Genomic DNA, 15,380 nt, shown 5'->3' with positions numbered 1-15,380 from the left:
TGAACCTCAGGCCACAGGACCAATAATTTGATTTTCATCCTAGTTTATTTATTATTATTATTATTATTATTATTATTATTATTAATTTATTTATTTATTGTTTTTCCCTAAGACAGGAATTTGGACAAAGTGAGGTAAAGATCTTAAGGTCAAGGCGAAGAGCCAGAGATATTTCTGATATCAAAACCCTTGAATCAAAAAATGAAAATAGATGACATCTTTAACCCTGCTTTGCTTTCCTTGCTCCCCAGTGTGGAGAGCTCTGGTCTGGTCTGGAAAGCGAGCTGAGGTGTCCTTTGCCCAGTAGGAGTATGCTTTCCTACACTCCGCTTCTATCAGGTTCCAGCCCTTTTGCTGGCAGGCCCCTGGCATCCCTCCTGCTGTCTGAACTGCCTAGCATCCTAGGTGCCTGTGTGGATTCTTCTCAGGCTCAGCCTCATTGAGAGCCTCATGCTTTACTTCTTTCTCCTCTCACACTCAATTGGATGTACAGAAAAATGGAGAGTTAGGACACAAGAGAAAAATCAGCAATGACTCTGTCCTCCCAGTCAAACCTTTTAATCGCTGTTTCCTCTTCTGGAAAATTAGTGTGCTATTTCCCACTTCTCCGAATGGTTATGTGGGTTAGAAGCAACATATTTAAAGTACCAAGCACTTAGCAGGTGTGCAATAAATGACAGTTATTTTTATACAACAGAAACACCTGCTTAGGAGCAGAAGACACATGGGGGCCTGCTAAGTAAGCTTCCCACAACCCGCCCTTGGAAAGCAGCTGTCAAGGCCACGGGTGCCTGACAGGCAGGGGCTGCTCGATGCCTTTGGTGCAGCAGACCTGCCTACCAGACAGTCTTCCCTGTATCTCCCCACCTTCTTCTCCCTTCCCCTGTGCTGGATCCCTCAGGCCGTCCTTACACATGATGACAATACCCCTGGGCTCTGAGATGTGACTCTGCAGCAATTCCACAAAGCCGTCCTGGCAAAAGGCAGAGGACCACAAGTCAAGGACTCTGGTCAGCTCTAGCTGACCTTTGGACAGATTCTCATCCCTTACTGTTTCTCTAATATTCGGGGAAGAGTGTCTGCTATGCCTTACCTTTGTCATACTAGGTGGCTACTGGCCTTGTCACTGGGCAGTATTGCCTTCAGAGTGAGCAATAGTTCTTTCTTTCTGCTAAACAAATGACTTACAAGCACGAAAATTTTTCTTATTCTTTTTTTTTTTTTTGGGTGGTGGCGCTAAAGATTGAGTCTAGGGCCTATAGCCTTTGCACTGCACTACATCTCTCCCAAATCCGTTTTTGTTTTAAGACAGAATCATGCTCAAAGGATCAAAGTTGATCTCCTGACTCAGAGAACTGGGATTTTAGGCATGAGCTGCGATGCCTAGCTATGACCATCTCTTATCAGTGTCTCCTCCTCTCTGCCACACTGCTGCTTGATTCATCCCAGGGTCATAGCTGGATTCATGTTGAGCTATGGAACACAGCTGCTCTGTCCAGTGTGCACATGGTGTAATGTGATTTCCTTTTCCCTCCTAGCCCCTCTTTGCTCTTTTAATAAAATGCAGAACAATTACTGACTTATGGTTTCCTGTTGCATTTTTTTCTTTCCTTATAGAATTAAAATTGTGTTTGGCAGAAAGGATGGACTCAAAAGAAAAAGGAAAACAGTGTCAATGAAAGGTGGTGACCTCTGGCTCCATCCCTATGAGCAGCAGGCACACTGAGCACTGCTGTCTTTTCTCTTCCTTGTCTCTTAGGCTGAGTAAGCCTCTCCCAGGGTAGGAGGAGCAAAGCAGCCTGTGCTCACAGGCACAGCCTCACTTCCTCATCTGACTGATTTCCAGGCTGGGTGTGGATAACCACACAGTGCTAACAGGATTTCAGGGCTATCTGATTCCTGCAGGAAGGAGGGGGCAGGTGCTGCTCCGATTCAGCTGCATCAAGTATGGTGGATGTTCCATGCTCAGCTGCTTTCAGATGCCTTTCTGGAAGGACCCCTCTGGAGGTCCCAGGCTGCCCAGGCACTTGAGCCGGAGCAGGAACCTCACTCCTTCCAGTTAACAACTGTCTTTATTAATAGAACTGGTGTTAGGCAAGTTCATTGCTATGGTATAGATTTACAATACCCACCCCCCAAGGTCTTATGGATTCAGAGGTGCACTTTTGGAAGGTGATTGGATCATGGGGACCCTGTGTTCACGAATGGATTGCTATGGGTAAGTTCACAGCTAACTGTGTAGTTGGGCGGTGAGTTCTGGTTAGAAGACCTGGGCCCCTGCAATTGTGCCTTTGGAAAATGTCCTTTCTAGTATTCTCCCTTCTCTCTGATTCTTGGGTGCCCTGTGGTGAGCGGCTTTCTTCTACCTGTTCTTTCATTAGGCCACTTCTGCCTTGGAGCTAACTGACCGTGGACGGAATCTGCTGAACCACAAGCCAAAGGAAACCTCTGCTCCTTTTAATTGTGGGTGTCAGTATTGTCTCTCAGCAGTGGGAAACCTGACTGACACACTCAGAAAGAACAAATGGGATCTGGTTCCCAACTTTTCAGCATTTCAGGCCTATCAGAATGGGTCCTGGGTCTCGTGCTGTATCATCTCAGCAAAACAGAGCAAGGACGAGAGCTAAACAGCTGCATAGAGGTCTGGAGCTCTAGCTTCTGATTTATTTTACTGTCTTAGAGACTAGCTAAGGTAACACCAAGAATGAATGAGTTGATATTGTCACTGAGATCCCTGTTCCTCTTCTAATGGTAGATAAGACATAACCTGTCCCTAGTTCTAGTCCTGTTTTCCTCCATTCATGCCCGTCACTTCTGGCTGAGACAGCCTGGGCTTAAACCTTAGCAACTTCATTAGTGCATAAGAATTTATTGGTGGTATAAGAAAGCATCTTCTCTTTGGCACCGGGATTCTTTTTGGACTCTTCTTTTAGTTATCCCATTTTTGAGCAATCTTTGGAACTTGTGTGAATGTTTCTGATAAAAGTGAGCTCCTGTGATGTGCTGCACAGGACAGGACTCTGTGTATTGCAAAGTACCATGCTCACCGGAAGTGAGCTATAAATATTTCCCTCCCCCTTCTGCTGAGATGACAACCTTAATGGGCTCTGAAGGGAAGCATTCCTTCTGCTGTCTGCACAAGGCCTGGGGTGGAGTGTGGGCCAGGCTTGGGTCAAGGCAGGCTGGAGCTGCAGAAACACCAGCAAGGTGACTCACTTCCCTGATAAGGCTGCTGAGAACACGCAGGCCCCTTCTTGCCCTTCCTCCAGCTCCACATACCCTTATGGTGCAAGGCCTTTAGCAAAAGGGCAGGATAGTCAGGTCAGGGATAAGTGTGTCTGAAGCTGAGGTTTTCCTTTTAAAAACATCTGGGTAGAAATGAATAAATAAATAATCTATGTTTGGCCCTAAGTGAATTTCAAGTCCTGTCAATGTGACCTTGGTCGAATTCTTCCTGTTCCTATGTCTCTTTCTTCCTCTTTGAACTTGTCACAATAATTCCTTCATTCTGAGTTTGCTAGTGGGAAATTGTAGTGAGCTCTTAGGTGTAGGAGACCATTAATATCAATGCCAATTTCTCTTTGTTAAGTATAAACTATGGCAGGAAATGGTTTTGTTTGGCTCGCTCCTGTTTTCTTTCTCATTGTACTGAGTGCTTTATTTGCATAAGATAAAAAATCGAATGTATGGAATTGCACCAGGCAGACTGATGGAGGCGTTGGTGAGAAAGCTGAAGGCTGAGTGGGCTTCTGTGACCCTCACCCCTAGCAAGGTGGTTCCCAGGGACAGAAATGAAACTCTCCTTTTGATGTGCAGGTGCCAGGCTGCCTTAGGCATTGCTCTTCAGTTGCTATTTTCACATCTTAACTTTAACTCTCGGGAGCTAAAAGTGACTATCACATGCAGGATTCCAAATTTGGAGCTGATTTTGAAACCTCTCCTGACTTACATGTTGGCGAATATGGGATATATGTCCATAAATGCATGCTGATCTTACAGGGAATAAATTGTGAGACTAAGCAAAGGCTATAAAGGCCATCCCTCCCATTGGCTTTTCACAGTATCTAAATGACAAACACAGATTTTGCAATTTTTGTGCTCTACTTGAAGTGGCTTTCTACTCAGCTGCCTCCTGGGGAGCAGTCTGCAAATCCAAGATCACTTGGAAAGTCAAGGGTTTAATCTTTCTAGCTGTAGGTTTTGTTCATTACTGAAATCAGAACTATATGTAAATACCCTGTGAGGCAAAGTTAGATCATAGAGAACTTCTTATTCATCTTTATCCTTTATCCTCCTCTCCATCCTTAATTTCCCCTGATCTACTTTGAGTTTTTACATAGGGTTAAAATCCACATTCTGGATTTTATTTGGAACAGGTACAACCGTCACCTCCAAAAACAATAAGGAAACTCAGCAAAAATAAATCTTCTGATGCAAGTAAAAAATAAATCTGATGACCACAGTGAGACATTAAAAATTAAAAGAGTAACTCCGACAGGAGAGGACACAGAAAGGGCCAACAGTAATCTTCCTCTGAAGTCACACAAGCATACAGACACTGTAATAAGTGCACTACAACCAGCTCTTTTGAGTTGGGGGCAAGATAATTATATTCAAAAAAAGACAGCGTCTCCAGAAAAATCTGTTTTTCCCCAGTGAAATACTTTTAGTGCCTTCATATAGAGACATATATTACACAATGTTAACAACCATGAAAAACAATACAAAATGCCCTCCATTTAACAAGTAGAAAAATATAACTAGTATATATGGCAATTGTGAATCTAATACTGTACAGAAGTAATTTATGGGATTTTACAAATAAATTATAGCTTCAATGCCCTTTTTAAAATTCTTTCTCTCCCCCTCCCCTAGATATACAGCCGAAGGTGCAGTATATAGCAAAGGTCCCGAGCTTTGCTGCTTAGAAATCAGTGCCAGTCAAATGTTCTGCCCACGAGTTCGAAGAATTTCTTATTTGGCTCGTGGAAATACTCGTGCAGTTTGTGGAGGAGTTTGGGGTCCACTTGCGGGTGCGCCCGGCCTTTGGACTCATGCAAGCAGCGGTCCCGGCCGCTGTCCCGCAGGCAGTAGAAGCCCTTGGTTTTGTTGAAGTAGAAGTTCGAGGCGTTGATCTGGGGGGCCAGCCGGAGGAAGCGCTCGACCTTCTGGATCTCGGGGAAGGGGTCCTTGATGAGGCGGTCGCCGTCCACCAGGTGGATGCGGCGCAGCGGGAAGAAGCGCAGCCAGCCCTGCAGGTGCGCGTGGTAGAGGCTGCGGTTCAGGGCCTTGTAGTCCACGTTGAGCCGGCCGTCGCTGCGCACCAGGAACTCCTTGATGGACGGGTAGGGCTTGTGCTTCTGCCTGTGGTTGTAGAACACTTGGGTGTAGTCGGACAGCACGCGCTCCGCCGGGTCCCGCACGATGAGCAGCAGCCGGATGGCCGGGTTCATGTGGTACACGCGCGCAGGCACTTGGGGCGACGTGAAGTAGGCGGGCGTCTTCTCCACCGTGAGCTGGTGCGGCCAGGAGAAGGGCATCTGGCTGCGGTACCAGCCCAGGCCCAGGCGGTAATGCTCCTCCCAGTCGAAGAAGTGCACCTCGTTCTCGGCGGCCGCCACGTCGGGATGCAGGCTCAGCATCTCCAGCAGCGCGCGGGTGCCGCCCTTGCGCACCCCGATGATGATGGTCTGCGGCAGCTGCTGCTGCTGCGCTGAGCCATTGGTGGCCGCGGGCTCTCGGAGGTCATCCTGGAGGCTCCCGGCCTTGCGCAGCGCCTCTTGCAGGCCAGCCTCTGGCGCTGGGGAGGCGGGGCGGGAAGGCACCAGCTGGGGCTGCACCAGCAGCAGCATCGCCCCCAGCAGCAGCGCGGCCATGCTGGACACTGCGGGCGGTGGCTTCACTGGGCCTTGCGTCCCAGGAGCATGAACGCCACGCAGGACAGGCCGCGGGTCACTGGCTCATGGGCGTTGCAGGCTGCTGATTACTGCGGAGGGCAAAGGGAGAGGATGTTAGCCCAAAATGTGCCAAAGGGTGCAACTGCTGTGGAAATCAGAGGGGAGAGTCTTCAAAACGCTAGGATCAAGGGTCCCATTCAACCCAGCTTTTCCCGTTTTGAATGTCACCCTAGAAAATTAAAATCATGATAAATGAAAATTAAAAAGTGATACATGTGCACCTAGGTTTATAGCAGCACGGCTTGTAATAAATAAATCTTGGAAACCACCCAAATGCCCATCAACCACTGAATGAATAAAAATTGTGGTATTTTTACACAATGGAGTACTACTCAGGTATAAAGAAGGATAAATTTGAGACTTTTATAAGTAAATAGATGCAAGTTGATAGCATACTCATAAGGGAAATAAATCAGATGAAACAGTATTGTTGTCCGGGTGTGAGAAATTGAAAGAGTAATATCTAAAACGTATAGTAGATGCTGTGAAATGGTAAGAAATGGTTTAAAAGGAGAAAGGAATTGGAATGGAGGAAACGTGAAAGGAAGGAAGGGAAAAGAGAGAGAAATGCAAGCTAGCTACACTGTTAGTTTCTCTTAGTTCAAGGAAAAGGAAGGTCTGTGCTCGTATCCACTGCAGAACTTTTTACTCCCCTGCCTTCCACTGAGTAACTACTTTGAAGATGACAATATGCAATGTATTAGTCTTATTATTCTCCCAATATTGTTATGAAATTCTGTTCTACCTTTTTCCTCATTAGAAAAAGAATTTAAGAATGCACAGGAGCAATCCAGTGGGCAGCTACAGCCCTCCATGCCTTCACCATCCTGGGCCTACGTGGCTTTCCTTGTTTTCTTGATGCTCTAAAGCGGAGGGGTGGCAAACATTCTCTTTCTTCATTGCTGCTTTGAGGCAGGGTCTCGCTGTGTGGCTCTCAGTTCTCCTGTCTTGGCCTCACAAGTGCTGGGACGTCGTGCCCAGTGCGTGACAAACATGTTCTATAAATGGCTGGGGAGTAAATATTTTAGTCTAAGTGGGACATATGGTCTCCTTGGCAACTCCAGTTCCAACAGTGCAGTCACAGCTCTAACTCAGCCAGAGACAGCAGACAAAGGAAAGAAAAGGCGTGGTTGCGTCCCCGTAAAACTTTGTTTATGGACCAGCTATTTATGTTTAGCTTGCTAACTGCACAAAAGCAGGGCCAGGTTTACCCCGTCAGCCAGAGTTTGTCAACACCTGCTATAAAGAAAAGGCGTGGCAAGGTCCTTTGCACCTCAAGTAGCGTCCATGAAATAGCAGGCAGCTCGAGGCAGAAGTACAGGTGACCCAAAGGCAGGCTTTGCTTTGTGCTCCTCAGATGCAGGGCCTCCTGATCTATTAGGGCTGATGGATTTGGATGCAGGAGTGCATGACTGGTCCTCAGTCTTGTCCCAGCATCCAGCTCTGGCCATGGCTCATTTGGGACAGTGTGAGTCCTAGCAACGTGATATGGGTTTGGATAATACGTGAAGTAGCCACATGCCACGCCCAGACTTGCTGTAAGAGGCCTGGAGCCTCTGCACTACAGCTGTCACTGTAAGAAGACTGTGCCCTGGCCAATGGCTGTTTAGGGGAGAGGAGGATGGGAGAGATGTGCACCAAAGCCTGCCACCCCAAGGCTGCTGCATGGAGCACAACCCTCCCTGCTCCTGAGGCACAATGCACAATGGTGGCTGAAGAGACAGCATTTCAGTGTCACTCATGGCAAGTGTGAATTGTGCAAATGGTAAGGGATGGAACAGACAGCAGCAGGTGAAATGCCTGGTGACTCTAGTTTAGCTACTAGAAGGGCCAAACCAAAGACTGAGGGTACCCAGAGTGAGCAGAAAGCCTTCTTGTGCATAAGGCTTGACTATTTATAAACTGGCTCCCAGTTGCCTCTTCAGATCATCAGCACAAGCTTATACCATACAGTAGGAAGACAGGACCAATTTCACCAGCACTTTACAGAGGTCAGTCTCACCTAAGGACAAACGTTTAGTCCATTTTAGAATTCGGAACTCAAGTTCAGAACCACAAACACAGGGCTCTCCCCAGACTCCTGTCTACCAAGCTTCTGAGACTGAGACCATTTCCACCATCAAGTTCTTCAAGAAGACAGGCACTGCTGGTCCTGATGTCCATGCGTCCCAAAGACAGAGAAGTCACTGATGCTTTTTAGAGGGGTACATAGCAACCTGTGCGTCCCCACAGTGAGGGGACAAGAAGCTAGCATGAGAGCTGTCCCTGTCTGGACTTATTAAGGAAGGGCTGCAGACAGGGGTTCCCAGTACGAGGAATGCACGGTTTACAAAGCCAGTAAAAATACTCTCCATCCCGAGGGCTCGTCAGCCTTCTCACAACCTATGAGTTTAAAACTTGTCCAAAATGTGCAGACCAATAACAAAGCCTAGGGCTCCTCTACGCAGTACTCTGGTTTGACAAATGAAAACTACAAAGCAAGCAGTTAACCAGATGGGTCACCCATGAGCAACATAGTACACTGAGAGAGGGTCCTGGGGGGAATGCGTCCGGGGAAGAGTGGCCAAGCAAGGTGAGGGTTTGGGTTAGTTCCGCTAAGGGTAAGAGTCAGTGTAGGTTTCAGAATGTTCAGGTCAGATTTCACTTCCTTCTCAGTTGCTCAGGTCACTGGCTAAAGGACTGGTTGCACTTTGCTTTTATACAAGCAGGGCGCTTGTGTGCGTGCATCTGTGTCTCCACGGAGCACATGTAGTTGGGTGGATGGGTGAAGCCGGTAGTCGCCACTATACCCTGGGGGCTGTGCTGTGTGCTGTGTGTTGGTTGCAGCTGCCCTCAAGTCAGGGTTCTACATCCAGACCGGGGAAGGGATGGCCATACAAAGTGTTCACTCGCAGTGTAGAGGCTGGGGCAGAAATTTATAGCTTTCTACTGTTTCCTCTCAACAGGAGCCGTTTCAGTTATGTCTGAGATGTCTCCCGAAAGGCAAATTAGGAGCAGTTCGCAGAGAAGAAACTAAATATAGTTTATCCTTTATAGGAAAGAAAGAGAGAGAGAGAGAGAGAGAGAAGAAAGGAAAAAGAAAAGAAACTGGGCAGTTAGTACTTTAAAATCCTTGTTTCTATTTTAATACTTTCCAAAAATAACTTTATTGATGTTTAAACCACTTTCATTCCAAAAACGTTTGAGGTATATGGGGAAAAATAGTTATAGTCTTACGGGAATGCATGACATATATTTGTAACGTGTATGGGGCTGGTGCATGTATGCATGTATGCTTACAGATATGCAATTGTGCATGGTGCATGCTAGCATATGTAGGATTTATTACATGTGATTTACACATTGTAGTACCCATTGGGAGTCAGTTTCTTCATGTAACTTGATAATTTGGACTTCCTGGTGGCATAGCTAGAGTTTCTGGGCCTTTCAGTACTGCTCTCAGGAAAGAAAAGATCCCCAAGTTGCGAGGAATTCTAGTCAGTCATCCAGGTCACCTTGATGTTAACTTTGAACCCCTGCCTTCCGCTACACAGGGAAGGAGACCCAAGGTGACCGGCCACAGCTGGAGAGGAGCTCCAGCCTACTGCTTTTGGGTACTGAGTTCTGAACCTGCAATCTGGCTCTAAAGAAGGGGTTTCTCTGTAAATAATGACAGCACTGTAGGTTCCCAAAGGAGGAAGACCCAGGCCAGTGTGCAGCAGGGACAGTTCCTTGGCCACTGCCCCAGGAGGAGCTGACACATGTGTCCACGCCCCAGGCCGTCAGTCTCCTTCCTCCCTCCTGTTCAGTGGGCAGTCAGAAGCTGCTACACAGGCGTGGAATGCCAGTTCCACTTCTAGTGCTGACTGTAGTCCTAGCAACACAGCCTCTCTTACCCTTGATTTACTCATCTGTAAAATGGCAGCATCTCCACCTGCCTCAAAGAGTTCCTCTGAGACTGAAAAGAGACAGTATGTATCTGGATGACCAACAGATATATAATGTGAGCATATTTGAATTTTTCAGGAGCCACACTAGGAAACATGTTACCTAATATATCCAAACTATTCATGGCTCTCACATATAATCAATATACGGAATTAGTGAGGCACCTGGCATTGCGCCATGCCTAGGAAACCCAGTGCATTACATATGCATTTCTCCATTCAGCACCACCTCCAGCCCCACGTGGCTTGGGGCTCCTAAGGTGATCAGCACAGAGAAAGGGCACTTGGCACAGTTACAGGTTTTCATTCAAAAGTTCCTTTGAATTAAAAAAAAATAAAAAAAAAAATAAACTTTTTTTTTTCAGCACAGGCTTTGAGCCCCAGGGCCTTTGAGGATTGAGCCCAGGGCCTTCACACTGAGCTACATTCCTACACTCCCAGCCTTCCAGCTTTTTCTTTGTCACTAAGTGGCTACTTTGCTCATGTTGGGATCTAACTTAGGATCGTTCTCCAGCCTCAGCCTCCCAGAGAGCTGGGATTGCAGAAGAGCACCCCATGTCCAACTATGAAAGCTGTTTCAATGCAGAAAGCTCTCTCCATACCGAGAGACCATCCCCACTCATGAAAAAGAAGGAAGCGGGGGTGGGGGGGGAAGGAAAGGGAGGAGGAGGGTAAGGAGGAGGACGAGGAGGAGGTGGAGGAGGGGAAAGGAAGAGGAGAAAGAGGGAGGAGGAGGAGGAAGAGGAGGACAAAAGGAGGAGGAGGAGGAAAAGGAGCTCTTAAACAGGAAAAGGACCAGGAAAGCAAGTTTGAAGCAGGCAGTGGAAATAGGTTCTTTATTCCCCCTCACAATAAATTCATTATTCTCCCCTAAGAAATAAACCAGATGACGCTGAACGAATGTCACCTTATGAAAGTTTGGCACCCTATAGCTGTGCAGGCCCTGCTGTGGAGCACTCTCCAGTGCCTGGAGTGGAGGCCTGGACCCTTAACTGAACAATGACCGCTCCTGTCTGTGACATCTGCGGCTCTGTGTCCACACAGCCATGCACTCCAAAGGAGCCCATGAGAGAACTAGCAGGAGGACAGGAAAGAGAGGCCCAGAGCAATGCGGTGTTGAGCCAAACTTGGTCTGCATAGGCAAAGCCAGGGCCTTCGCTTTCCTTCCTGGCAAAGCCTGGAGTTAGTGTGCAGGTAGCCACTAGGCCCTGTGGGCTGATTCTTAACCAAGAATTCTTGGCCTCATTTTTGGCAACTGGGCTCCTTGGCCTTGTTCTTTCATTGTGCTGAACATTCATTCTTGCTACCAATTTTTGGATGAGGCTCAGAAGTGCCCTTTGCTGGGATGGGCAAAATGAACCCTCTATCCTTTTTCAAAAGGGTCCGCAGGTACTAAGAGAGACCCTACCTCTTCTCATTTCCTCTTATTAAGTGCTGGCTGATTCCTGGGAACTGCAGGGCCAAACCAAGCAGAGCTCCAAGAATTCCAAAGACAGGAAGGAGCTCCTCCTGTCAGCGTCAGTGACAGCAGGCATCCTCCGGCCCTATTGTGAAGTTGCTGACCACATGCCAGCCAAAAGAACCCAAAGGAGAAGTCACAGAATCCTCTAGATCGAAGTTGCCCTTAAGCTAGGAAGTCAATGCAAACTCCTTGCTAGGCCTGGGAGGGTCGCAGAACGCAACCCACCATCAGCCATGCTCAGCCTCACTCGATTTTCTGCTCCTTCAGACACACCAGAGTCATGCCAGCTTTGGGCGTTGGCCTTGGGATTTCTCTCTAGAGGGTGCTCTGCCCTGAGGTTTCCAAGGCTGCCTCTTGCTTGTCATTCAGGTGTTAGTTCAAATAGCAGCCTTCCTTAGAGCAGGAGCCCGCCCTTCCTCTCTCACCTTGTACACAGTTACTTTCAAGGCACTCACACAGGGTGCAGGCTTCCTAGCCGCCAAGCAGCTCCTGTGGAGCCTCCTGAGACTCTTCTCCTCTCTGCTGCACCTCCAACACCTGGCACGACTGCTTCCTGGCACACAGTAGGTATATCAGTGGCATGGACTCGTTGTATGCAGTAGCCAGATAGGCCAGTGGCTAGGAGTTATTGGGAAAAGCCTTTAAAGAATGAAGAACTTAATTTTATCATCATAAAAGCCTTCATTTTCATTCCCAAGAAATTCTAGCAGAGATCGGATCTTGAAAGGGGAACTCAGCATTTCCAAAGGTGACTGGGGAAGATCATCTGGCAGCCTGGACAACATTTTAATTAACAAGGAGGGGACACAATGAAGCAACCCTTCAAAAGTATTTTAATTTTTTTCCCTAAGTCGTCTTATTATATGATTCACACCTTGACCTAGATTTCAAATGTAATTAGCTATAATATATTTTCTCAGTCTCAACCCTGGAACTTACTCATGGATCAAATGAAGGAACCAGGATATTTCTCCAGAGACAACCCGAGCACATCAGGGCCAGTGATGGTTGCCCTCCCTCTGCCCGCAGGGCCCAGTCACAGCCCCTCTAGTAGAGAGACGGTAACACTGCTGGGACAGGCAAGAATCTCCTGGAGGATGACACAGATGATCAAAACACCTGGACACAACTCGTTTATGGCTTCAACAAGAGATGAAAGAGAAGAGCTCACTTGCGGAGCACCTATGAGATACCAGGCAGTAAGCACTTGCTTGTAAATTACCACTTCTAAGACTTGCAATTCTACCCAGAGGTAGTTGTTTTCCTTTCATTTTATATTTGTAAGCAATAAAAAATAGTCAAAAACAAAAACAAAAGGCAAAGAAGCTTTCATAATCAGACAGATCCAAGTTGGGGTTCTTACAGCTAACTGACCTCAGTGAGAACACCGGCTCAGTGTGCTAAAATCAGATCACACCTAACAGAGCAACTAGTAGATAGCCAACAACAGTAACCAGCCTGCCTTTTCCCTGTGAGAGACTAGCAAACACACTTAGAGTTAAATGACTTGTGCAAGATCACAGCACCAGGAAGTACTGTATGAAAACTAAAGTTCCATGGACCATCTCTGGAGCCCTGTTTTTTCCTCCAGTGAACAGTGCTACTTCCTTGTGGGCATTGGGAGTGCATTCCGGGCAGAGGGAGGAGCTTGCCCAAAAGCATGATAAGATAGCAGAAAGTATGAGATCTATTATCCTGCTGTGTAAAAACTGCTTCTTTCCAAGCATCCCAAGGGTGGAGTGGTTTGATTTGGTGGGTAATGACAGTTTGAATAACAGAGCTATCATTATTTTTTTATACAGCTGAAATTCTGAGCAATCAAAGGTGTAGGATTATTTGCTCATCTCTCAGAGTCAAAAAATATCTCCACATTTGTCTTGGCACAATTATTTAATAGCCTGATGCTGTGGTATGAAATTTTCATCCTCCACAGGTCATCTTGGAAACAAACGAACTGGAAGTAGATCTGGCTTGTGTCTATCAATCTATGAAAGGACACTGATATTCCAAGACCTGCGTACATATTTATTTTCTTGACATTGCCTCTACATCGATGACACTTGCACAGGCGCTGACATTCACTGTGGCTTGGCCTGGCAATAACTGCTATAAAGTGGGATGAGGTGGGAAGAACCCAGGATAGAAAAGAACAAAGGAAAGGTTAGGTCATGCCATGTTAATACAGTTCCTTGGACCACATTTGCCATGTGGGGAAACTAGAAGTGTGATGGACCCCATTTTCCCAATGAAAAAGATGAAGACTCTTGGAAGGCAGCTCTCCCAGGTATGCCATGTCCCCTTCCTCCCTCACAATGGTAGGAGGTCGTCCTTTGCAAAGGGTTAGCTGAATAAGAAACACAGCACTGTAGTAGTATAGACAGCTGAGCTAGGTAGCAATATTATAGGCAGTCAGACAGGCCTGGGCCCTGGAGGGAGTCAGTACAGAAGGTGAAAATGAGCTGCAACTGTGGCTGGAAGCACATCCTTTGAAGGCCAGGCCTCCAGATAAAGAGAGAATGTGCAGGTTTGCATGCCTCAGAGGATAAGCAATAGACTGTAATTTGTATTGCCCAGTGCAATACAGTCTAGATAGACAACTGCCACCCAGGTAGGCGACCAGGATATCCTAATTCATCTCTTCCCAAAAAGGTCCTTGTTCTTCCCAGGTATGCTCGATGCATGACCTGCGCTGGTTCGATATTATCTCAGCAGATACAGTTGTGATTGTGCTGGTGGATCATAGTTTTGTCTCATGTTGTATCTACCTCGTGATTTTGTATTCACCTTGTGATTTTGCAATATAAAACTTTTTTTGAGACATGGGCTCATGGGCAACCCACTTTGCCCCACCTCAGCTCTTAGGAGCAATGTCTCTCAGTAAGTATTTTTCACTTTTGCCCTCCTTGTCCCTTAGGATTTATTCTTTGATCTTGAGGTGCACGAACTTGGCTTATCTGACATCTAGCGGGGTTGGAAGTTTTCTTCCGCTATCAGTAGAACTGAAGGGAGGAGATGTCTGCAGGCCAAGAAAGGCAGCCCAGTGCCCTTGCAATGCCCTTGCGGGAGCAGAGATTTACATCTCAGGGTCCTCTTGGAGCCTCTGAGTGCTCCAAGGCAAAGGGAGAATCATAAATGCATCCTGCCCCGTGGTGTAGCCCTGACATCAACCTACAGGACTCTATTCTCCACCCCAGTGGAAGATGAAGTCCAAGAATCCAGATAAAGGGTTCAGAGGGAGCGCCTCTCACTTGCCTCCCTGGAGTCTCCACTGCAGGTTACAATCACCAGGCAGTGTTGTACAACCCCCCTGAAGATCTAACTCCAAAGGCTGATTTTATTGCAGGCGGTCTGGGGGAGACCTTGGAATCCGCATTCCTCAGGAGTTCTCAGGGAAGCCTCTCTCTCCACCTACAGTCCTTAGAATCTGTTTGGAATGTGGACACTCATTCAGATTCTGATTATCTTAGCCTGCAAAAGGAGTGCTCTCTTTCTTTCTTTCTTCTTTTCTTATTGTGATGGGGACTGTTTTAATTCCAGGATTAAAAACAATTGTAGACAACAATGCCAGAGCTCAGTCTGGTCAGTCTGGTAGGGCCAGGGCAAGGGGACAGTGATATTGAAATTCACACAGTATTTCAGCCAAATATCCAGGCTCAGATCTCAACTCTGTAATTTAAAATCCACAACACAACCTTGAAACTCAAAGCCTGCGCTCAAATGCACTGGTCCTGGATATTGATTTTAAGGATTAAATACAAAAGCATACTTAAATTCTTAGGGCCTTTCTACACTGTCTGGCCCCACCGAAAGTCTTCAAATCACAGGAGCTATTTTTGTCCCTAAAAAAAGGAAAAGTGCTGAATGGTATAAATAAATGGGACTCGGGGATGATAATTAGTCAAATGCAGTTGTTCACCATCCAAAGTACCGCAGTGACTCAACCAGACAGAGGCTCAAGTAAGAAAAGAAGTGACACAAAGGAGGAAGCCAGCTGTCTGTGGAGGACACAAAGTAGGTCCTGCACCTGAAGGAAGG

At 46.9% G+C, this 15,380-nt stretch overlaps 1 protein-coding gene and 1 long non-coding RNA gene across 2 annotated transcripts in view; one reads left to right on the top strand and one right to left on the bottom strand.

Annotated features, from left to right (window-relative positions):
- Nucleotides 1–1,633: 1,633 nt before the first annotated feature.
- On the top strand, nt 1,634–13,993 carry LOC134471400 (uncharacterized). Its single transcript, XR_010040864.1, has 2 exons — nt 1,634–2,218; nt 12,266–13,993. It is a non-coding gene; the product is annotated as an uncharacterized LOC134471400 (long non-coding RNA).
- The window catches only part of Hs3st1 (heparan sulfate-glucosamine 3-sulfotransferase 1), a 31,568-nt gene continuing 20,773 nt past the window's right edge, over nt 4,586–15,380 (bottom strand). Inside the window, exon 2 of the mRNA XM_003464355.5 lies at nt 4,586–5,986. Coding sequence (XP_003464403.1) covers nt 4,932–5,876 — 945 coding nt within the window. The 5' untranslated portion in view covers nt 5,877–5,986 and the 3' untranslated portion in view covers nt 4,586–4,931. The remainder of the gene's footprint in view (nt 5,987–15,380) is intronic.

The sequence above is a fragment of the Cavia porcellus genome, unplaced genomic scaffold (assembly GCF_034190915.1).
Source record: "Cavia porcellus strain 051 isolate PalLab524CR breed Dunkin Hartley unplaced genomic scaffold, mCavPor4.1 scaffold_18, whole genome shotgun sequence".
Classification (NCBI taxonomy): domain Eukaryota; kingdom Metazoa; phylum Chordata; class Mammalia; order Rodentia; family Caviidae; genus Cavia; species Cavia porcellus.
This window is presented reverse-complemented; position numbering and strand designations above follow the sequence as displayed.